Source organism: Heloderma suspectum, chromosome 2 (assembly GCF_057233095.1).
Source record: "Heloderma suspectum isolate Gila_16-S chromosome 2, 16-S_ref, whole genome shotgun sequence".
NCBI classification, from domain to species: domain Eukaryota; kingdom Metazoa; phylum Chordata; class Lepidosauria; order Squamata; family Helodermatidae; genus Heloderma; species Heloderma suspectum.
Genome location: NC_139459.1, coordinates 46,818,076 through 46,843,647, shown reverse-complemented (window position 1 = coordinate 46,843,647; position 25,572 = coordinate 46,818,076). Strand labels below are relative to the sequence as shown.

Genomic DNA, 25,572 nt, shown 5'->3' with positions numbered 1-25,572 from the left:
CATAGACTCATACAGTCTGAGATCCATCTTTCCCATTCTGGAGGCCTATAATTACTGCTCACTGCCATAATCCGCTGCCCCAATGCATAGCACATTCAACAGACCCCTGCAGCACAAATGGATGCAGACGGCCATCAGGAATCGCTTCTGCTGACCATTTATGCCACTGCAGGTATAGTGCTGGAGTCCATGCTGCTTCTCCAGTCAGATTGCAACAGGCACCATCGCACCTGGCCGTGCCCATAGTGGTGGTGGGCCTTGGCACAAGCGGCTGCAAGCAGCAGCTCTATGCTTGCTTCTTTGTTGGCATGCAAGTGGGCTGTTGCCAGGGGCAGCGTATCAGCGGGCTCACAGCAGCCGTGTCATTTGCTGCTAGGCAGATCTCGACCATAGAGATCTGCCACTCAGACATGAGCAGCTACTTCTTCTTTGGCTGCTCTTGCCATGGAGTTCTATGGCAGCTGTCAATTAACCACAGAGGCTGTTCAAACATCATGCTAAGCCATGATAAACCCCACTAGCCATCTTGCAGCAAATGGTTAGTGAGCGTGGTTAGTCTGTGATTTTCCCAACCACCATGGTTGGGAAAAACGCCGTTCAGATATCATGCTAAGCCATGATGGCTAGCTCAAAAACTCTAACCATCATGGCTTAGCATGATGTCTGAACAGGCCCAATATCTGTGTTGACAAATGCATGTAATATTGCTGCACCATCGTAGTGGGACTCGACTTCACAGCTGGCTAGGAGAAACCAAACCTTGGCTACCAAGCCCAGCTGTAATTTCTAGACCCCTGGTATTAATATCACTAAGCTTTTACATTGCCATCTAGTAAACAGGTGAGTAGATGCTTTTATAGAATAGTTTGAAAAATGTTAGGACAACAGGTACTCCTTCTGGTTCCTGAACCTGCTGCATATCAGGTGGCAGGCAGAGAAGGAAAGAGTTGCTTTCTTGACTCACTCAGTCTTCTGGTCACAAAGACCTTCCCCTTTGTTTTCTCTCTCCCCACTCCCAGTTTCTAGCCTCGCTCTTTCTCTCCCCACAATGCCTTTCCTCACTATTTCTCTCCCTTCCCTGTCCCTAGCATTTTTTCTTTCTCTCCCCTTCTAGCCTCTAGCCTTGCTCTTTCTCTCCCCTCCAACCCCTTGCCTTGAATTTCCCCTTCCCTCCCAGCCTCGCTATTTCTCTCTCCCCAACCTTTTTAGGTCACTGTTTCTCAAATTCCCAAATGTGCCTAAGGGTCCAGAAAGATTGGAGACCCCTGTTCTATATTATCTGAGTAACAATGTATCTTCCCAACACTAATCCAAAGCCAGGACAATGTAACACCCATCAAGAATTGTCAGGCACTGTAAGCTGGTATCACTATCAGTAGAGGCTTCACAAGTACAAAGCACAAACACTTGGATGGTAGGAAGTAGAAAACATGAGTGCATTATGAAAGATCTCAACAGGTAGACAGGCAGCAATTCTTTGCTTGACCAGAAAATTCATGAATAATTAATACAGTAACTACATTAAAACACAAGAAAACTCACTGACCTTATTTGGATGAAATGCTAAATGTTCACCATTACATGAATCAGCCTCAGGCTTATCAGCCCCCTACTTTCCTCTTCTCCTTCTTGCAGCTGCAGTAGCAGAGTCCACAAGCTTTTGCTTCTGTTTTTTCACTAACTGCAGTGTATCATTGTGTCTGAACCTGGACATACTGGTTAGCCTTAACTATGATTTATTGAAACAAGCCAACTTCAAACTGTGGTTTTTGAAGTTGGCTTGTTTCCCCAAACCAAAAATGAACCATAGTTTAGGGCAGGATGTTTTAGTCCAAAACATCTTGAAGGCACCACATTTAGTGTCTGGACACAATGAAAAACTGGTTAATTTGGACTTCATTATCAAAATGAGAATTGTGGAAGAAGTTTATAATGGATACACCCAGTGAAGCCAAATACTTTACTCCAAAACGATATGCAGTACAGACCATTTTGGAAAGCACGGTGTTTCCTTATTACTAACACATTTTTAAAATACCCCGTGTACTTTTAATATATTTCAAACTGAGTTGTGCTATGAGATTGAATAACTCCTAGAATAGATTAAGCTTAGCATATGTTACTAATATATACTAATTTCCCTCCGTAAGTAATTGTCTTGCCCTGGCCCACTCTTCTCCCTCCAAATTCCACTTCCTTACACTTAACGTTGCATCCAGTAGTTAATACAAGAAAGTGGGAAATGTGCACTTATATCCTCATCTTGCGAAGTTGGGAACAATCCTTGGAAAACAGTTTCACACCCCCTACTCATGGAAAAAGGTACCAGAGAGGGGTAGGGGAGATTCTCTACATCCAGGGACTTTATTTATTTGTATTTATGTAATGCATTTCTTAGCATCCTTTCAAGACTACAGTCTTAGGCAAGCTTAGTTCCAGCCCTAACTGTTACATCTTCTGTTGTAATCTGGCCACCACTTTTACTTTGCAATGTGGCATCAGAAGGCATTGATTTTCTAGAGAGAAGAGGTGTGAAGGATACTTAATCCAAGCCCTGGCCTTTGCGTTCCCTCTGCAACTCCCTTCCCAGTTGCTTATCCCAGAACCTGGATTCCAGACCCATGTGTGCAATGGAGTTGCAGGGTAAAAGTGGCAGGTCAAAGGCAGTGACCAATCCAACTGAATATATCAATGACATTTTAATATGAAAAGTATTAATTTCAGTGAAAAATAATATCACAACTTAAGTGGACACTTGGTGAAACTATAAACATATCTGATTACCACATTTTTTCCTTCTGTAGGATTTTAACCATACACATTTTTGGGGTAAGATTTGCATATTATTGGCTTTCACGATATTTGCATCTTGAGGTTTTATAGGTGTCTGTAATTTTTCCTATTCTGTATATTAAAGGAAAATAAATTATGAAATGTTCACAAGTTTATTGGTGACTACTGAAACTGTTTGATATGCACTCTTATTTAGCCACTTACACACAAACCCCCACATTTCTCTGCTTGTAGCACCCTCTGCAGTACAGTCACTTAAATGCAACTGGGGAAAAAAAACCCTCACTATTTATGTTCTATGTGAAGATACAACATTCTACAGGTTTTAACTATTGTCCTTTAAGAAATTTCAGATATCAGTATCAACTGTGCACTGACAGTAACCCATGCTAATAATTAAGAAAAAAGGAAATCATTTTAAAGAGCTACAAACAGGAACTATAGAACAATGCCACAATTTGTCCAGAAACACACCACAATTCAATATACTAATCCATTTCGATCTGGGAATACCACCAGAGAATACAAGCTATCAATCACTCAAAACATAAAATAGAACAATTAGCTTACCATCCCTGTTGGACAGCAGGCATACCAGGCCGTTAAGGCATGTGTCAGTCACTTCCGAGATGTTGGTTGCACATCTGCCTATTGCCTGAATTGTAGCTGCAGCAAATTGTTTATCTTGGCTTTTCACATAGGTCTGAAGAAAATTGGAATTTCAGTTGTCAACACATTGGCCTTATTAGTTTAACAGAGGAATAATGCTCTTTGAAAACTATACTCAGTCTTTTGAATTAGTGAATATGTGAGTAAGAGTAACCCTACTTAGAAACAGGGTAACATGCTACCTTTAGTTAGCCAATGAGTTCAGAATATTAGTTGGGATGGAGTCCATGATATTAGTAGAGGGTAGTAACTCAGTGCCAACAGTTAGTATACGTGCAAGAACAGTGTGATTCAGAATTTATTTTCAGAAACATTTCTGTCTACTTAAACAGAAGAATCTCTCTCACACACAAAAGGAACCGGAGACACTAAAACATTTGTTATATCTGATGAAGGGAAAACCTGGCTTGTCCTTGGAACATTATAGATACAGATGTATGGTAGATAGTAATATGCCCTGAAACTAATTACCTTAGGTCAATAACGGTGTGTGTCAATACAAAAATACTACAAGAAACAAGATAATCCCTTTCTGGTATTCTAAACTACAGGAAGCAATATTCCACACAGTTTTGCCCATCTACAACTTGCAGCAGCATCAAGCTGATTTACTACAAAAACAAATTTTATTTTGTAATCTATGGATACAAGTTTCAGACACTTTAAAGGAGTGCTGCTTTTCCTATGCAGGACCATCTGAAATCAACTTAAACATACACATCAGATGAAATTTCATGCAGTAAAAATACAAATAATGTGCAAACCTGAAATTCTCTGAGAAGAGTTGATATGTTGGCTTCATTTGCTAAGTTAGTTAAGATGTCAAGCTAGAAGAGAGTGTAAACTGTTTAGGAAAAGCTTGTAGAATAGAAAACGTTTTTCTACACTGTAAACCATTCAGAATTACCACTTTAAACCTAACAAAACCTTCAGCAAATTGAAGGCTGAAACATAAAGCACCACAAACCTTTAACATACTGAGAAGAACTATCTCCAAGATTAAAGGAATCAGTATTCAAAACAACATATTATCCAGCTTGCGCAACGTAAGATGCACGTGGACTGTAAGAACTCCTAACATAGTCCGTGCCCTAAAGGCAACGTTCATTGAAGCTTTTACCTGGGTCGTGTATAGATGCTCTCAAACTATTCCTAAGTCTGCCAGAGGAGCTGGAAAAGGAAGCAATATGCCTATGTTGCGCCATGCAGTATGGGCTACATTTCAAAATTCCCTTCTGCATATGGAAGATGTCTTTTACTAATTTAAGTGCTGTTTTACACTGGAGAACTGTGAAACTAAATGCAAAGGTAACAGTCTTGGGGCACCTCAAAGACTATAGCATTTGAGGCACAGGTGAACTCAGTGGCACGGAGCACTTTTTATCTTTTACTAGCTTAGGCTGGTATACCAACTACGCTCTTATCTGGACAGAGATAGCCTTACTACAGTTATCTCTGCTCTGATAACTTCTTGTCTAGATTACTGCAATGCGTTATACGTGGGGCTGCCTTTGAAAATGGTCAGGAAACTTCAGCTGGTTCGAAATAGGGCAGCAAGGGACTGGCCAACAGGGACTGGCCAACGAGCTCATATTACGCCAGTACTTTCCAGCCGCACTGGCTGCCAGTCCATTTCCGGGCCTGATTCAAAGTGCTGGTATTCAAAGCCCTTAACGGCTTGGGGCTAGGTTATCTGAAGGATCGCCTCCTCCCGTATGTGCCTGCCCAGACCTTAAGATCATCCTCAGCGGCTCTTCTCTGTGAGCCCCTGCCAAAGGAAGTGAGGCAGGTGGCTACTAGGAGGAGGGCCTTTTCTGCTGTGGCACCCTGGCTGTGGAATGATCTCCCTAGTGAGGTTTGCCTGGCACCTACATTGTATTCTTTCCGGCGCCAGGTGAAGACCTTTTTATTTTCCCAGGCATTTTAGCCCTTTAGCTTTCTAGACTTTTAGCTTTGCTGTTTTAAAACTGTATTTTAAATCTCTGCATTGCTGCTAAGTTTTATTCTGGTTTTATTCTAGTTGTAATGTTATACTGTGGTTTTAATGTTTTATATATTTTATATTGTTTTATTGTGTGCTCTTTGGTTTAATTTTTGTGAACTGCCCAGAGAGCTTTGGCTATTGGGCGGTATAGAAATGAAATAAATAAATAAATATTATAATAATAAATAGTGATTTTATTATAGCATAGGCTTTTGTGACGAGAGTCCACTATGTTCTGCTTGAACAAGTGGAATCAACAAAACAGAAAATTTCCAAGATACACAAAAAGTATCTAGCTCAGTAGGCACAACGTGTTTGCAACAGAAAATATAGAACCCAGTGCCTCTGATGAATATTCTTCACATGAAATGCACTCGGTCTAATAAACTACACATTTTTAGTGCACCTTGGAGGTTTACTCTTTTGTTTTCATACTGATGCCTTCACTCCTTCTCTCCCTTGCTGAAGCCTATGTTCTGACCACATGAAATTCACTTCAGCCCTCTCTGGTTTGATATTTTACTAGAAGTTTTCAATCTCATATTTCAGGGTTTGATAATCTCACTAGCCCTTCTAGCCATAAAGGAGGTAAGCCAAGCCCTGTTGAGTGAGATCAAACCTCCACATATTGCAGCCAGCCAATGCACTTCTGCCTCCCAGTTCAGAGGTGGAACTGGAAGGTGGAGGCATACCAGCCTCTGCTCCCCCACCCCACTCCAACTCTTAAGTGCTGGTCGATGACGACTTACTTATTGCCCCCTCATTCCCTAGTTCCAAAATCAGAGCTGGAGAGAAGAGCTGGAGATTTTCCCCTGCCCTCATGCTACATTTCAGAGACATAGCACATGTCAGGGACAAGACCCTGTCCCATGGATGCCTGGAGATAGCAAATTTTTGGTTAGCCAGCAAGGCCAACCCAAATTTTTCAGCCATTGCATATTTGCAACCATAAATGTAAAAACACGTTTTTATAAATATAATTTGGAGGAGCCTCTCTCAAGAAACTTCATTATGTGCTCAATTCATAATTCCACATCTGCATTTGCAATGGTGGAAGCCTAATACACACAGGCTTGTCTAAGACTGCAGCGCTTATTTCCAAAAATTAAGTATTTCCAAAATACATTAGGAAGTTCTTCTTTCCTCTGCACTATCATCCTTACCTTCTACTTCAACAGATCGTTTAAATACAATAAACATTATAGCCATTTAGTGTTTCTGTCCTCTGACATTAGCAGAGCTAAACTGAAGTCTTTTTTTACTAATACTTATTATAACTTGCATTAAAGCTCTACATTCAAAAATAATTTTGCTTCCTTTTAGATACTCAGCCAGCAATCCTAATCACACTTACTAGGGAGTAAGGCCCACTGAACAGCAACATTTACTTCTGACTCAATATGCAGAGAACATGTGCTGTCAGAGTTTGAATTAGGGGTAAACAACTTAGTGCCTTCCAGATCTTTTGGACTACAACTTCCATAACCATTGACCATTGGCTACATTGGCTGGGGCTTATGGGATTTGTAGTCCAAAAGATCTGCCGGGCATCAGGTGGCCTACACCTGGCTTAAGTTGTTCACAACTCACAGTATAACCATATTGCTGCTCAGAACCAGATTTTTGCAACTGATGAGCTGGAACCTTGACAACTTTGTTCTTTTGTTTTAATATTAGCAAAGCAGTATTGTCAAGGCCAATGCTAAAAGAACACATCTACTCATATGATTCAGAACAGTGTTAATTTTACATAAAACAAATATACCTTTAATGTCTTGATCATAGTTGGATCTGTTGACCTAACATAGAAACTCTTCAAGTAAGGCTCAAATATGCCCTGTGGAGGGAAAGATGCAAACACAAATCAATATTATCAATTGTATTGAGGTTAAATATTATAAATTTGAATTTATATATTCAATATGCCAAACCTGGCGCTGGATCGACATGGTTGCTATATTCTGGAGAACAATGTACTGTACCTCCCTAGAAGTAAACACTGATAATTAATATGCAACTTTCTCACATATCTTTCCATGAGAAGCATTTAATGAAAAAAGAACTGGATATCAAATTTTAAGACTGTCCTTCGATAAATTACTAGAATGCTCTTAGAAGGATTTTGAATATGTATTTAAAGGGATGGAATCTACAAACATTATTAACACACAATATTCATTTTATAAACAATGTCAAAAGTGTATGCAAGCGTTTGGTTGCCAGTACTAGAAATGAATTTTTCTACCAGTCAAAATCCATAACAAAGTGTCCAAGTCTCATAATTTAAAGTACTAACTAGGTCCATGTTACTGAAAACATTGCCAACCTGGCTTGGAATGAACCTTGGTACACTGCTAAACAAACCTTTGAGAATCCTAATGAAACTCAGATTCTCAAAGTGAGTTTACAGGAGCACAACTGTTTTCATTTTATTTTAATATGGGTTGACAAACCAGGGTAAAGGTGTGGGGGGGGGGAGTGTATGGAATTAACACGTGAGACTGGTGGTGGTAGAGAGCATGCACAACTCCTGTACTTTGAGCTCTAAATGCTACTTACATTGTGTGGTTGCACTATGCCTTGGACTTGAGCAAAATTGAAATTGTATAAATATAATAGTACTGTATATTACTTTTCCACTAGGTTTTATAAAATCGATCTCATTAAATACTATAAATAATTTTCAAATTTGGTAAATATTGATCATATCCATGAATGAATGATGAATACCTAATTGCTTTTCCTATAGAACTAAAAACTATTTTTAATACACTTCAGCTTGTCTCTTTACAATAGATAGTTGAATAGGGTTTAAATTTTCGTAACTGCATACCCACTACTGTTGGGAGAAACAGCTGGCAGAAAGAGTATACTTGATTTACCTGTTACTGCGAAGTAAACGCACTAATGATTTAGCAACAATTCCAGCTTCAGATTTAGGTGCCACATGCCAATAAAGTTGTGCAACTGCCATCACCACCTGAAAAAAAAGGCAGCTATCCACTTTCACTGACTTGGTGATTATGCTATACTTTAAAGCAGTATAAATGTATTTACCTTCAGAAAACATTAATTTCTAACATTCCCTGAAGCAAAGGAACACATTCAAAGACATCAGAAGTTATTTTCTTTACTTAAAACAAATTATAAACAGCTGTTCATATCAGAGGGCAAAGCAGTTGCAAATAAATGCTAGATTCAAATTCTAACTATCAAACTTCAAGATTTAGTAAACCAGTAAGATTATATGGGAACAAGGTATACTGAAAAAGATACCAGGCTCTTAATGTCTATGAAATTTATTTTATAATCTAAACTTAACAATAAACCTGTTTTACTTCACTACAGCAAGAAAAACTGTGTGCACAGCTGACAACATTATAACACGTATCTGTCTCACGCTGAACTTAATAAGGGTGTTTGATGTGGATGAAGATAAGCATCTCCATCTGCATCAAAAGAAACATGCAGTCAGTTCAAAGTGGCCCAGATGAGCATCATGACGCTGATTTACACATTCAGATGCATATTTGCATACACATCAATTATGCACACAGATCTTCCTTGCTGATCAGGGTGATTATGTAGGCCCAATGTCCAAAAACTCATGTAGTATTTAACTAAGAGGTGTTTTTTTTTAATTAGTAAAATAGCCAAGTAGGAAAGCATAGGATAGTGTCAAATAATAAAACTAAGTCTATCCATTATAAAGTGAAAGCTTCTCTAAAATGTGTGACAGATTTATTTTTAATTACCATAGATTTGTAACATTATTCTACTGTTTCTGGGAAGCTTAACAATTAGCAGCAATGAGACTTGCTCCTGCTTAACTTGAGGGGACTAATTAACAGCCTAAAATACTATAGCCACAATCAAGTTCTTACAATGCCTAATGCATCTCTCATATATAGGTAACACAAAGGAAAAGGTTTGCAAAATACGAACAGGTAAAACATTATCAAAAGGAACTCTGTGATTATAAAGTGTGTATAATTATAAACACCAAAAATATAATGCACTGTATAAAAACAATGGTTACAGTTGTTGTGGTTTGTTGACGAGATGTTTGGTGTTTATTTGTAATTATGCCCACTTTATAATCACATGGTTCCCCTTTTGATATTTTGTCCTGTCTCTCATATTATTGATACCTGGGAAAATTACACTCAGGATACGTCTGTTTTAAGAAAATCTATCAAAGGAGTGCTAACAAAAAATAGTTATATTTTAAGAATTTTTTTTAATATGAATAGCAACTACATAACAGATATCATTTTGTATAAATATTCTACCCAAAGGTTAAAACTGGATACATTGGAGTATGCACTCTTTTCAGTGTGTTGAATCTAGAGGTAAGCAGGCATAATGGGGCTGATGGAAACTGACTTCCCCTCCCCCTACTCCCCATTACACATGCTTAGCTCTAGAGGCTACCTTATGGCCTAAGCTAAGAAATACAGCCTTTAAAAAAAAAAGACATTTTATGAATGGAATTAGTCATACAGCAGCATTCCGGCTTTGTAGTAAAGGCTTTGTATTTCGTATCAGTAATCTGTGGTCTGGATCCATGGAATAGGGTTTGTTCACTTTCTGATTTTTCACTTGCTGCTCTTCATCAGATTCATAGAAATTCTTTTCACTATACTCTTGCAGGCCACCATCCTATAAAGACAAAGAAGAACAAACATAGACACACATTTACTTTTTATTTTCAGATATATTTTTTATAATTTTCAAAATCATTTATATGGTATATCATCTTCTAAATTTCCTCTAACACTGAATTCAAAGTACATCTTAAATTTCTCAAGGGATTCTCAACAATTTAACGACAGAAAGACTGCTTTTTCTCAGAGGCTGAAGAAAAGATTCAAAGCATGGGCCTCTATAACTCAGCTGACCAAGCAAAAACCTAATAACGAGTATGTCTACACAGTAGAGCAGAGGAAGCACCATAAATCAGAACAGAGAACTCTGCCTAGTAGGAAATACAGCATGAAACTTTAGAGATCAGTGAAGTATCCCGGGAATAAACCTGTTCCTAATAACACACCTACACTTCCAAATATGCTTGAACACCCATTTTTCAGAGACTTTCAGGAGATAGTATGAGAACAAGAGTTCACAGAAAACACTAGTTTATTCTTTTGAAAGAAACCTTTGGAATCTTATGAAAGATTATGTTTTAGTTCAAAATTTTAACTCTCATACTCTACAGGCAGACGATCTGGAGAGATATGTTTTAAAAGGCTGTAATGTGATGATGCTCAGGGATGGGGAATTCTTGCGCCCAAGTATCTCTGTTCAAGACTCTAAAAATATCTGTATCATTTAAAATATGAAGGACACAAAAATATTAATTATTTATTTATTAAAATACCTCTGTACTGCTTAATATATTAAATCCCTAAGTGGTTCACATTAAAAGTATACATTAAAACACATTAAAAAATACAACATAACAATATAACAGCCCAGATAAAACATTAAAAACATTACAATACTATAATAACAACAACAGGGTAGTAACAGAGTTTCTCACAGAGTCTGGGAAAGCCTGTGTGAATAGATGTGTTTTCAAGAGGTGTTTAAAACTTGCCACCGTTTCTGCCTCTAGAACCACACATGGGAGAGCATTCCAAAGGTTGGGTGGCACCATTGAGAAGGCCTATTTATGCATCATTACATGGCAACATTCTGTTGGCTGCCGAACAACCAGAAAGGCCTCCTCAGTAAATCTCAGAGGTTGAGTAGATACATATAAGGGAAGACGGTCAGCTAGGTATTCTGGTCTCGAGTTGCTTAGGGCTTTGTATGTCAACAGCGAAACCTTTAACATGGTTTGGTAGCTAAGAGGCAGCCAATGCAGTTATTTTAATACAAGTGTAATATGTATATAACTAGGTACTCCATTGAGCATTCTAGGTGCTGCATTCTATACTAGCTGCAGCTTCTGAACCAGGCAGAATGGAAGCCTGATGTAGAGTGCATTACACTAGCCTAATTGTGAGGTCACCAGTGCATGGATCACAGTAGCTAGGCTATTCCTATTCAGAAATAGGCATACTTGGCATACCAGCTAAAGCTAGTAATGGGGGCTCCAAGACACTGAGGTCAACTGAGCCTCTAGTGACAATGATGAAACCAGAACTGCTTCCAGACTATGCATTTGTTCCTTCAGAGAGGGTGGAACCCCATCCAGAACAGCAAACAACCCAGTTCCTGGGCCTGGGAACCACCCACGAACAGTATCTCTGTCTTGTCAGGATGCCGCTGCAATTTGGTAACCCTTATCCAGCCCATAACTGCATCCAGGCACTGGCTCAGAATGTGCACGGCCTCTCCCAATTCAGATATTACGGAGAAATAGATCTGAATGCCTCAAATCTCCTTGCCCCAAATCTCCTGATGTCCCCTCTAATGGCTTCATATAAATGTAAAACAACATTGGAGAAAAAAGACTTCCAGCGAAGATCGTGGCGCACTAGGAAGCAAACCACAGCTGTTCCTACCCACACCGGACAATCTGGCATAATCCTGCCTCTCTTGGGCTGCATCTGTCCCACAAAACCCCCACTCATGATCCCTAAGACCTCCTGAACACAGGGAGGGGACAGGTTCGAGACTCATTTGGCTCAGAGCACCTCCACAGAGACGGGGAACACTCCAGGGGGGAAAATAGCACAGCAGGATCCTAGGCCCGACAACCTCCACTGCAGCAAAGCCTTGCCATATCTGACCTCTGGGGTCCACCATCTGCACTCCAGAAGCAAAGAAAAAATCAGAGGGATCCATCTAATGTACCTCCTACTCCTGAATCAACAGCCCCTGGCCATCAAGCATAAATGGGCAAGTACAGCACCCCTCAACCACCTTAGAAAGGGCCTGGCTGAAACGGGACCCCACACAGCACAAAGAAACCCACAAGAGGGTAAGGCCTTGAAGGATAGGGGACCCCACTCCACCCCTGGAGAAAAAGCCACACAAAGGGGACATACTTGAAAAATATCTCTCCCTCCACCCACCCACTTTGAGACAAGAGAAAGTACAGCATTTAATAGTAGTAAAGTCTCCTCTTTTTGCTCAGTTGTTTTTCTCTGTCTGCTAGATAAGATTCAAACTGGTAGCCTCCCTAATATTTCCCCTCTCTTTCTGAGATTGGCCAGATCTGCTTACTGGTATCTGTATGGAAAATTAGCGTCTTTTAACCTTTCCTGGCCTGTGATATCTTATTGGAGCCATACCAAAATCAATAATAATACATTGAGACCTGTACTTACATTACTGACCCCACTTTAACATGACAAAACTTCATCCAAACCACCCTCGGACACCTCTACTGAAAAAGACTCCGCTGACACTCCAAATATTTCTGGAGAGGGGGAATCCCTTACATTGTTAAGATCAATCTCAGCAGACACATCGTCTCTGAAATCAGATGTTGCTCTTCTGAAAATTGAGGTGGCAGATATTAAAACCTCCTTGACTACTCTGGGTGCTAGGACTGAGGCAATAGAAATCCGAATAGCCTCTGCAGAGGATAGAGTAGCTGCATTCGAGAATACGGAGGATTAGATGAAGAGGAAACAAACCAAAATTAATGCAAAATTAGTGGATTTGGAGGGACGCTCCCAACAAAATAATCTAAGAGTGGTGGGGGTCAAAGAAGGAGTGGAAGTGGGTAACCTGACCACTTTTATACAGGTCCTACTTAGAGAAATCCTACATCTCCCAGACAACAGATGAACTGGACATTGAGTGAGCACACAGAGCTTCAGGACCACTACCCCGAGATAATAACAAGTCCAGGCCATTTATTATCAAGCTCCTGAAGTATCCAATATGTGATGACTTGCTGTGGAAGGCAAAAGAGCAAGCTCCATTAAAATGGGGTTCAGACCAGCACAGAATAAATATTTTCCCAGACTTTGCCAAGGAGGTAGCAGACCAATGAAGAGCCTTCATGGGAGCATGGGCAATGGCTCATGAACGCAACCTCCAACATTTCACAAGGTTCCCAGCAGTCTTCTGTATCCAGCAAGGGGAGAGGATATGCACATTTCCTTGCTCGACAGAAGCAGAGGACTATATTTTAAGTCTGGACCCACAGAGCCCCCACCCAGTAGAACAATGAGAAAGGAGAAGAAACAATACTAACCAGGAAGGGAGAAGGAGAGAGGAAAGGAGAAGGAGAGGAAGAGAAGGAAGGAGATGAGGGGTGGAATGGGGAAGGGAGGGAAAGGCGGGGGGAAAAGAAAAGAAGAGGGGTGGGAGAAAAAGGAGAAGAAAGAGAAGGGGGAAAGGAATGATTAAGACATGCATTTCATATCTTTCATGACATTGAGGGAAGGGAACATACTCATACAGCCCCTCTTATTGAGTACTCTGAGCATTTCCTAGAACATGACTTTGAGAGCAATTCTCAGCCCCATAGCTGAGGGCAAATTGGAACTGAAAATGAGAAGTTTTCTACTAGGTTTTTTTTCCTTTTCCTTTAACTACCAATAGTCTATTGAATGTTGGGAGGAGGGGGCTCCTTTCCTCCCTTCACCTGACCATGGTGACATATCCCAGGGGAGCATGGAAAAATCCATGCCAGGTGAGTTTTACACACACACTCACTCTCTCTCTCTCTCCCCCCCCCCCTTCCATGGGCTGGGTATATCTGCTCAATTATATACAAGGGAATTAGGCAGCTTGTTAAACATGGGGTTTCTATGAACTGCAGGAGGTTTATAGAACTGAGACGTTTGGACTCTGTAATGGGGGGGCAAAGGGGGGTTGACTTCTTTTTTGAGCCTGGAAAGCCAGAAAGTTCCTGTTCTTACAAGGTGGGGAAGAGTACAGCATGGAATTTGTTCCACTGCTTTATTTGTACTTGGGGATTTTGTGTTACACCCTGTTAAGGCGTAGGGGTTTGTTGAACATTTTCTTTTATCATTATGTAGGTGTTAACCTACTTTCTTTCCACTCCAAATGGCTCCCTGCAGAAAGCCCTCTCAACATGCAGTCATGAAGGCAATGAAACATCTATCCTGGGGCTTCCTCTCCTGTCTGTGCGCTGTATATTTAGATCAGAGTCGCTCCTTCCTGGTCATAGGAAATTATTTACACTGGCTTCAAGGTTTCTCTGGCTTCGCTCCCCCAGGGGACTGGCTATCACCTAGCTCCAATGCAACGAGCAAGTATTTATGTCTGATTTTCATACCTTGACGCATCTCAAATGCTTAAAGTAACAACATGGAAAGTTAGAGGTCTGGGTTCCCCTCATAAACATAAACAGGTGTTGTTAAAGTTAAGGAAGCTCCATGCAGACATAGTATTTCTGCAGGAAACCCACCTACTCCCCTCAGATGCACACAGGCTCTACGTCCAAGTTGGTGGGGGAAGTGTATGCAGCTGGCTCCTCAAAAAGGGTGAGAGGGGTGGCAATACTTATCCAAAAAAACATGAACATACAAATCAAATTGTAGTGGACCCAATGGGCCGATATTTATTGCTAGATGCAAGTATAGAGGGGCAATCCCTAATTCTGGCAAATTTATATGGTTCACAAGTTGATTCGGTATAGACACTGAGAGAATGTGTTAATAAGATAGTTGTTTTGTCCCCCCAGTTCTATGGGGCAGGGATTTTAACAAAATTCTAGACCCTTTATTAGATAGAAATTCCTCTCCACCAACTAAACCACACACAGGCATGAGAGCAGCTCTATTGGATTATATGCGTGATTTGAAACTAATTGACCCTTGGAGACTTATCCATCCCTCAGACAGGGAATATATCTTTTTTTCAGGAAAGGAAAGGATCCTTCTGTGCAAGCACCAGGTCATTACTGACCCCTAGAGGGACGCCGCTTATGCTGACGTTTTCATGGCAGACTATAGGAGGGTGGTTTGCCATTGCCTTCCCCAGTTGTGACTACCTTTCCCCCAGCAAGCTGGGTACTCATTTTACCGACCTTGGAAGGATGGAGGGCTGAGTCGAACTGAGCTGGCTACCCAAGACCCGGCTTCCGCTGGGATCGAACTCAGGTCATGGGGAGAGTTTCGGTTGCAATACTGCCGCCTACCACTCTGCGCCAGACTAGATTATTTTTTGTTGTCTGACACAATGGCCCCGTTAATAAGGGAGGTAAAAATAGGTAGTATCATTATCTCACTGCAACTTAAACATTTCCCTCCCCCCAATCGCTCATGGAGGCTAAATACGTTTTTACACCGTGACCTGGTTTTTATACAACAGACGAAAGAGGAAACAGAGGAATTTTTAAAGTTAAATCAGGGATCAGTCTCATCCCAACTAACTTTCTGCAATACATACAAGGCCTACATTAGGGGCAGAATTATTGCCTTCGCATCCTACACTAAAAGGGCTAAAGAACAGCAACTTAAACAGCTTGAGACTGATTTGGGAACTCACAGATTCTTATAGCACATCTCACCCACCCCCTCTTTACTACATAAGATGTAGAGCCCAATTTGAAATTAACAAGCTCTATGCCCTAAAAGCAGGGTTTTTAATGCAATGCACTAAGCAAGCATTTTGGGAATTGGGAGACAAGGTAGGAAAGCTCCTGGCCTACAAACTGAAACTAAACACTTCACGGAGGACAATCCCAAGTATCAAGTTACCCTGATCATACCATGGATCAAAAAAAATAAAATAAAAGACGCATTCTATGAGTATTATCGAAACCTATATACACGAAAGAGGGGGCAAGTACTGCAGCAGATCCAGGCTCCTTCCTGAACTCCCTTAACCTCCCCACCCTGAGTCATGCCAAATGGGAACTTCTGCAGGCACTAGTATCTTTAGAGGAAGTTCACCAAGCAATGGGCTCAATACATACAGGTAAAGCACTGGGCCTGGATGGGTTTCCAGTGGGGTGGTATACAGCCACTGGAGAGACACTGACCCCCCAGCTGTTGGACACATACAGAACCTCCTTTTGTGAGGGCAGACTATCAGACTCCCAATATGCGGCAGTGATCTCTTGTCTTCCCTAAGGGGGGCAGGGACCCAACGTTGGTCAATAACTATAGGCCTATTTCCCTCATTAATGTAGACCTAAAAATCCCAACAGCCATATTGGCAGAGAGAGTGCAGGCATCATTAGAAGTATAACACACATTAATCAAACAGGGTCATCAGACACACAGCAGATAATATCAGAACAGTTATAGACCTAATTTTCTCTACTCCACCTAACGCACCACCAAGTGCCCTAATTGCCATAGACACTGAGAAGGCCTTTAACCGGGTCTCCTGGGACTTCCTTATTAAAACATTAGAAGCCTTTCAATTTCGCTGAGTTTATAAATTGGATTAATATTCTATATCGCTCACCCACCTCAAGAGTGTTAACTAATGGCTTGATTTCTAAACCTTTACCCATAGAAACAGGGACACGCCAGAGCTGCCCACTTACTCTTTGTCATCAGAACACGCCAGAGCTGTCCCCCTTACTCTCTGTCATCAGAACCATTGGTCTGTGCACTGAGGGAAGACCCAGAAATTACATGGATTACACTGGGTGACATCGAACAAAAAACATTATTGTATGTGGATGATGCCCTGGTGTCCCTTTCCAACACTCCAAAGTCCCTACCTAAGGTAATTAGCGCACTAAACCAATATAGCAACGCCTCAGGTTACAGAGTGAACTGGAAGAAATCAGAGGTTATGCCCCTAGGAACCACACATAGCAAGACAGTTTATTTGGAATGGGGATTTAAACTTAGTGAACCATTCAGGAAGTACAGCCAGTGGCATACACACACACCCATCGTTGGTGGCTCATAAGTAATGGAACAAACCAACATCATTTCAAACTTAAGGATCGCCTTTAATACCTGGATGAAAATCCTTTGCAGTCAATGACTGCCTGAAGTCTGCAACCCACGGACATGACCAAATGCTGAGTTTCCTCCCTCGAGATGCTTTGCCAGGCCTTTACTGCAGCTGCCTTCAGCTGCTGCTTGTTTATGGGTCTTTCTGCCTTCAGTCTTGTGTTCAGTAAGTGAAAAGCATGCTCTATTGGGTTGAGATCAGGTGACTGACTTGGCCATTGAAGAACATCCCACTTCTTTGCCTTGAGAAACTCTGGGGTAGCTTTTGCTGTATGTTTTTGGTCATTATCCATCTGCAGTATGAAGCAGCGTCCTATCAGTTTGGTGGCATTCGGCTGAATCTGAGCAGAAAGTATAGCCCTATACACTTCAGAATTCATCCTGCTGCTTTTATCAGCAGTCAGGTCATCAACAAACACCAGTGACCCGGTTCCATTGGCAGCCATACATGCCCATGCCAGAACACTGCCTCCAACACGTTTGACAGATGATGTGGTATGCTTTGGATCATGAGCTGTTCCTTTCCTTCTCCATACCTTTCTCTTCCCATCATTCTGGTACAAGTTAATCTTGGTTTCATCAGTCCAAAGGATCTTATTCCAGAACTGGGCAGGCTTTTTTCGGTGTTTGCTGGCATGTCTGTTCTTGAGCGTTACCAGTGGTTTGCACCTTGTTGTGAAGCCTCTGTATTTACATTCATAAAGCTGTCTCTTGACTGTAGATGTTGACAATGACATGCCTACCTCCTCAAGAGTGTTCTTGACCTGGCTAGATGTTGTGAAAGGGTTCCTCTTCACCATGAGCAGAATTCTGCAGTCATCCACTTCAGTTGTCTTCCGTGGTCTTCCAGGCCTTTTGCTGTTGCTGAGCTTGCCAGTTAATGCCTTCTTTTTCAGGATGTTCCAAACTGTTGTGCTGGCCACTCCCACTGTTTTTGGTATCTCTCTGATGGGTTTATGTTGTTTCCTCAGCCTAATGATGGCCTCCTTCACTCGCATGGACACCTCTTTGGACCTCATGATGGGAGTTCCAGGAAACAGCTACCAAATGCAAATGTAACACTCAGAATCACCTCCAGGCCTTTTATCTGCTTGATTTGTCATGGGGTACCCAGGAAACATGCCACACCTAGCCATGCAGCTGCTTGTCAGTCATTCGTTCTATTACTTATGAGCCACCAACGATGGGTGTGTGTGTATGCCACTGGCTGTCCTTCCTGAACGGTTAGTGCCTCACTTTTGTCAAAGCCTTTGAATTACTGCTCAAAGTCCTGACTTCACTCCCATCTGGGTGTGTTTCCTTTCAACTTCAATGTGGTGGTGTACAGAGGCCAACTCCCAAAACAGTTATCCTTGTTCCAATATTTCTGGCCCTGGCTGTATAAATACAGGCTTGTATATTTCAATGCTATAGGCAAAAGCAGAAAACCTCTCCTGAATGTACAGAGATGGCATCTTCATCATCCCAGTAGAAGCCACTGAACTTTAAAATAGGACATATTTTATGTAAGATATGAAGCAGAGGCAATGGTGATTGTAACAGGGAAATGAGAAGTCAGTTTCACTGAGCTGATGATCAAGAAACAATTATAAAAACATGCCAGTGAGAAAGAATCCAGGTGAATTCCATCTGCTTTCAGTGTTACGGGGGATCTTCCAGACATATTGTGTCAGAGTCTGGCAAATCACTGAAATGGCTGAATCCATGAAGACAGCCTCAGACATGGACTAAAACTTGATTCATGGTGCTTGAATCTAACTTTTTACTAACTTTTTGTTATTTTCCAAAGGCAATTTTGCCAGACAAGATCTGAACATCCATTCCAACAAATCTGCCCAAAGTTACAGTGACTCTGTGTAAGCAAGCTTGGAACTCACATTTTAAAACCTAACAGCTAATGAATTGTTGAATCTTGAATGAAAAGCTGTTTCAACAAATTCATTTGTATGAAACAAGTTACATTTCAGTGTGTAAAAATTACCCATATAGTTATAATTCTTTTTATCAGTATGACCAGCAGTTCTGAACTATCACAGATTCCTAATATGGATATGTATCTTTATTCTCTTCTTAGAATGAAGGTAACAGGACTTGTTATCAGAATTAAGAAATACACTGGAAACTGTTCTTCCTCTCTGTTTATTGGTGGGTCCCTTTACCTGTTGAGGCATACAAAATAATTCAAAATGACTAATCCTTATAGAGCAGCACACATAACTTGGGCAGGGGGTGGGAGTACAAAATCTGCTGCTCTGAAAGGAAGGTAAATTCAGAAAATAAAAATGCAAATATGCATTTTAACATTCTTGAATGTATTAATCTGAAAGGTTTAATTTCCATTTTCCTGCATCAGCTTTATTTATAAAATGTCGTGCCCTATAAATATGCTGTTATTTTCTATAGTCAAGCACCCCCTTAACAAATCTTCTCATTAATATGTAAATTTAAAGTCAATCGGTCTTCTCCCTGACAGCACCATGAATTCCTAGTGCACTGTATAATCGGTTTTGACTTGGCAACCACTATTTATCAAAGATGTCAGTTAGAAAAATTATGGAAAATGCACTGCAATTGATATGACCGCAGTATACTCTGTCAACACTTAATTGTTCCTCAAATCATACATTTACATATAAACAGTCTAAATACTGATCTATAATGATGCAAATAAACTAAATTAAAAATCTGTTCTACTACACAAGAAGCCTTGTTATATGTTTATTTAAGAACCTATTGAAAAAATCATGGAGACCTGCTAATATCAAAGAGGTTTTCCTTCTGCTATTTTAGCAATTAAATTAGTAAGACACCATTCTGGTATCTGAACTTCCCTGCCCTGCAAGACATAATGCTGCCAATCTTTTAATCATGGTTAACAAAATGGGAGCTCGCCACAGGTCCCCTTTTTTGTCATATATACCAGTGTGTATATACCAGTGTGTAGTATTACATCTGCACCGGCACTAATCTGGGTTAGCACCAATGCACTTGTAACACTAGACCACAGCACTGATAAGTGAAGGAAATGCAATATGCAAGTCCATGGCCCACTCCCAGACTCTTAACCACATTTAGGAGACGGGCAGTACCGCAAATTGCACTGGGCCTCTATCATGCATTTATGAATCATCAGCTAGTGATATTTCATATCCCTAAGGAACAGTAATATCCTGCTATTAGTTTGGTAGCAGAAGCTAAAGATGCCCACGAAAAATGGTATAGAAGGAAAGGGCTTGAATGAAGGATGAAGACAACTACAATAACTTCTCCAAAATACACCAAAATCCAGGTTTATTTGTATCAGCTACAAGAAAAAAAGACTGGGATAAAACATGGACAAGAATTCTGTGGATGCAATTCATCTGAAATGTTTTTACAATAACATACATCATTATTTTCTTTGACTTCAAGTTCTATAGACGCATAAGAAATGGAATCCTCTTAGCAGTTATTATTTGCTCTGAAGTAGTCAGGCAAAAACACAGAAAGGTGTGGATGATAAGAGAAGCCAGTATAGAGCAAGCTGACTGAATCATTGAATATATGTTATATATCTGTGCCAAGCGTAATCATCTTCTGCCACAAAATGTATTGAAAAAATTATGCCAAACAAGAAGACATCTGGATATGCAGAGTAATATCAGTGTGCAGGTTAAACAGCAAAAGATCTAGTTTTTCAATCTATGGAAGTAGCATTGTCTTTCCTGTGCTGACAATACGTAACTTGATGCTCTGCATCCAGGTTATGAAGATATCCACATTACACATTACCATCTTGTGATAAAATCATATGTACATATAATGAGAGGAATGATAATTAGGGAGAAAGGACTGAACAGACCTCATTGCTTTACCACAAATACTTCTGCACAGTTTTCATCTCAGCAAACAAAGCTACACCTTTCATAAGTAACCAACACATACTTCAAGGGCACTCACAAAATGAAGATAGGTTTATAGCATTATTCATTGATCTCAGCTGGACTTGACTCCAGAAATTGCCCCCCCCCCCCGCAAAAGAAAAACTGCTCTGGAGGGTTGGAGGACTCTGAACATTGCGGCCAGTGGTAGCATGGGGCTGAAGGTGAGACATGGTATTGGCAAATATCACCACCACCTGTTCCATTAGCGTGAGTTTCCACTGGATTGAAGGTCCTTCCATGAACAGAATGGCACTTTTGAATCAACCCAATCACTCACTGAGTTATTTCACAATTATGGAAGCTATAGATACAGGGAAACCTCAAACACAAAAACTTACACCAACAAAACAATAATGTATTTCCACTGTATATTTCCAGGTAATCTGTGGCAGAATCTACACACACACACACCTCTGAAGGAAGGGGTTTGGAAAATTGAGAAGGAGGTTTGTTCCTATTGTGTCTGATCAGGCAGCTGCTCAAGATTGCATTCTTAATATTATTAGGCATAAATCCAAGATGTCAACAAAGCATCCATTTAGTACAGGACCTTGCTCATCTTCTAAACAAGACTTAAAATGCATTAAGAGTGTGGCAATTGCCATGAAGAGATGTGTGAGAATCTGGAAAACACCACGGACGAATCTGATGAAAACAATGACATTAATGATATCTAGAGTACACTGTGTGGTTTAAAGTATAAATTTTTGGCATATCATAATAACTTTGTTTTATTCTGTTCCATTTTTCTGCCAGGCTTATGCCACTAGCAACTGTACTACATACTCAGTACTATATATACTCAATTCAGTTTTCTTTTAACGTGCTAAAACTTGAAGCACTAATCCTTAATGCTGTCATCCCAAAGCCCATTCATGTGCTTTTCAGTGCAGCACTTTGAGAGCTGAAGCCCAAGTCCTAAGCAGTACATACTGTCATTCCAAATTGTTATTTGAAAAGAATAAAAACTAGTGGGGGGGGCACATTATATAGCAGTGTTAATTACTACCATTACATGAGCCTGGCTGTTGATGCTTTCCAGGGGTCCTTAACTGTATAGTAATGTTAAATCATATAGCAAGTCTCAGAGCTGTCTGATGATCGTGGGGTAAAAAGCTATTGGAACAAATACAAAAGCTATCTTAAATCATAAGGGTTGCTTTATTGGAGTTCAGAAAGAGTAGGGTATTAGGACAGGAATAAAAAGGAAACCAGTGTTTATTAAAATATATCTTATTCTAGGCAGGCAAATGTACAAATGAGAGCTTCTAAATAGACTACACAATTGCCAAAAAAATACTATCCCACACATACAGCTTTGGGAAAAGTGGGGAAGGAGGAGATGAAGAGACAGGGTGAGAGCTTACAGAGAGAATTGATCTCACCCATTGGACATTCAGCAGAGGCTTGCCTCAACTGAAGGTACAGCAGAACAGTTGGCTACAAGAAAGAACTGAGGCCAAGCTTCCTACTGATGTATATTAGGAATGGGAAACTTGTGGCCCTCCAGATGTTTTGGCCTACAATTCCTATCAGCCCTCACTATTGGCTATGTTAGCTAGGGCTGATGGGAGTTGTACACCAAAGCATCTGGGAAGCCACAAGTTGCCCACTCCTGATTTATAGGTACAGAGTTCCCAATGGTAAACATTTTGCTACAGCAAGGACATGGAATATACCTTATTAATGCAATATAGCTTAATCCTACCCCACCTTGACAGATATGCATTCTAATTTCTGCCTGTGGTAGGAGCGTTGGTATTAATTAATTAATTTATTCATTCATTCATTTTATATAGCATGCTTTTCAATATAGCAATTTCCAAGTCAGGGAACAATTAAAGTTCCAAAATCAGCCTAAATCCTTCAATGAAAATAGTGAGAAGATGAACAGAACACAATACACCAAATAAAACAAACAAACAAATAAAAGCACATTAATTACAGATGGTGGTATCCAATTAGTGTCCCTTTGCTGACGGAACGAATCTGACTGCAGAACGGGGAGGGGCGAATTTCAGTAATCCCCCCTCCCGCTACAACCCACTGTGCCCCCCAGTGTTGGGGGGCCCTTTGGAACAGCACGGTAGATGGCGTGGGAGCTGCATGGGGAAAGGGGAATCACCACCTCCCCATTCCGCTGAACAATGCCTTCTGTCAGCAGAGGTACATCAATTGGATACTACCTAGAAGGCCTGTCTAAAAATAAATTCCTAACTCAGCAGATAGCCAATTCCATAACTTGGGAGCCACAATGCCTACTCCGCACTGGCCATCAACCTGATGGAGTACGGAACCATCAAAAGATTTTTCTGTACCAGTTCTTAAAACAGGAAGAGGTACATATGGGAGAAGATGCTCCCTCAAGTATCACTGTACCAAACATTAAAGGGCTTTAAGGTAAAACACCAACACCTTGAATCTAGGACAGAACAAACAAGTAACCGATGAAGATCAAACAGAATCAGTGTCACGGGTTCCCTGCAGCTTACACGAGAGATCACTCCGGCTGTCACATTCTGGACTAATTGGAACTTCTAAAGAGCCTGCAAGGGCAACCCCATTTAGACTCCATTACAGTAAGTAACCTAATCAGAAGATTACCAAAGCATGCACCTCCATGGCCAGAAGGGGTAAAGTTGAGAAATCAGTTGAAGCTGATAAAACATATTCCTCCTGGTCACTACCTCAACCTGAATGTTCAGGAGGCAGTCCAGATCCAGATCCAACAGCGCTCCCAAATTACAACCATGATCCTTCTAAGGGAACATGACCCCACTCGGAACTTCACGTTCTCTAGATTAAGCTTCAATGGATTCAGAGCACTTCTTGATACTTGATGCTAATACTTACTTAGACCCACATTAGTACTTAAGACTTACGTGTCATCTTTTAGCATAATGCAATCTTAACCCTGACTAATGGAGATAAATTTACAAGGCTCCATGCTAAGATCCAATCAGAATATTCCCCCAAATGAGTTAATACAGTATTTTTACTACCTTTTCTCCACAACAACACTGCAAAAGAATTGCACAACTTCTGATGACATAGGCAAACCTCTATAAAAATAGAATGCCCTACTAGTTTGCCTCATCTATAAGCTTTTGCAAGGTAACACAAATAATCCCTTTGATCCAACTGTAAATATTAACTATAAATATAGAATCATAAAATTTTTAGAGTTGGAAGGGATCTTGGAGATCATCTAGCCTGACCTCCTGCTCAATGCAGGAATCAAATATGAATCTCATTCATTATTATGATTATAGATATCATGGTTAACTAAGAGAACAATCCTATGGCCACTAGACACTCTCATAGGATTTTTTGGTTTGCTGGCTCTGAGCTTGTAGACAGTGCTTTGAGCTCAGAGCCAGGAAACTGCCCTCCCCCTCCCACTCATAGCTGGCACAGTACCACTGGGGGAAAGGAGGGAGGTGACTTTTGCCAATTCTCCTTCCCCTTCAAGCCTCCTGTACCCTTTGAGTATCTACTCCAGAGGGTTGGGGGACCTTCTGGAACAGTGCTGGGGGGAGGCGGGTGGATGGGGGAATGGAGAACAGAATGTTGGATACTCACCACAAAGGTTCTTTCTGGTTTGGTGCAAAGGAAGCATCCAGAATAGGTTATGTCCCCCCACTGCCCAGGGCAAGGCAGGGATCACATGACCAAGAACCTTTGCTTTCGTCCTGACACTGTTGGCTCCTCCCTTCCCGTTCCATTCATGGCCAAGCAGTAGAGAGGGAAGTCTTTTCACAGACCGATAAGGAACAGGATTTGTAGAAAATAGGATGAGAAAAGGATGGATAAAAGTTCCAACCCGCCTGAAAAGGACATAACAGAAGTTGCTACCAAGCTGAATATACGCATCACAAAAATGAAAAGCACTGACAGACTTTGCCAGTAATTTAGAGTGTGGCCTGGATGCCTCCTTTGCACCAAACCAGAAGGAACTTTCAGTGAGTATCTGTTCCGTGTTTGGAGAGAGGGTCACATTCAGGATGGGATGTATCCAACCTGGACCATATATAGAGTGGGCATTATACAAGCTGAGTCTATACTTTAGGCACCACCTGCTGAAGCACCCTCTTTCCAAATACCATTTATGCAGATTGTTGTTGTTGTTCAGTCGTTCAGTCGTGTCCGACTCTTCGTGACCCCATGGACCATAGCACGCCAGGCCTTCCTGTCCTGCGCTCTCTCCCGGAGCGTGCTCAAGTTCATATTCATTGCATCCGTGATGCTATCTAGCCATCTCATCCTCTGCCGTCCCCTTCTCCTTTTGCCTTCAGTCTTTCCCAGCATCAGGTACATGTGTCCAATTTGTAATGCTCAAAAAGGTGTTTGG

The 25,572-nt window shown here is 40.9% G+C and overlaps 1 protein-coding gene across 5 annotated transcripts in view; it reads right to left on the bottom strand.

Annotated features, from left to right (window-relative positions):
- AP3B1 (adaptor related protein complex 3 subunit beta 1) overlaps positions 1–25,572 on the bottom strand; it is a 210,811-nt gene that overhangs the window by 136,668 nt on the left and 48,571 nt on the right. For all 5 annotated transcript variants that reach the window (XR_014787618.1, XM_084833384.1, XM_084833385.1 and 2 more), the window contains exons 8-13: positions 9,950–10,108; positions 8,329–8,426; positions 7,378–7,432; positions 7,212–7,283; positions 4,227–4,289; positions 3,364–3,496 (exon numbers count right to left, since the gene is read on the bottom strand). Coding sequence is in view for 4 of the 5 variants with exons in the window: in XM_084833384.1 (XP_084689510.1) it covers positions 3,364–3,496; positions 4,227–4,289; positions 7,212–7,283; positions 7,378–7,432; positions 8,329–8,426; positions 9,950–10,108 (580 nt within the window). In the remaining variant the exon portion in view is untranslated. The remainder of the gene's footprint in view (positions 1–3,363; positions 3,497–4,226; positions 4,290–7,211; positions 7,284–7,377; positions 7,433–8,328; positions 8,427–9,949; positions 10,109–25,572) is intronic.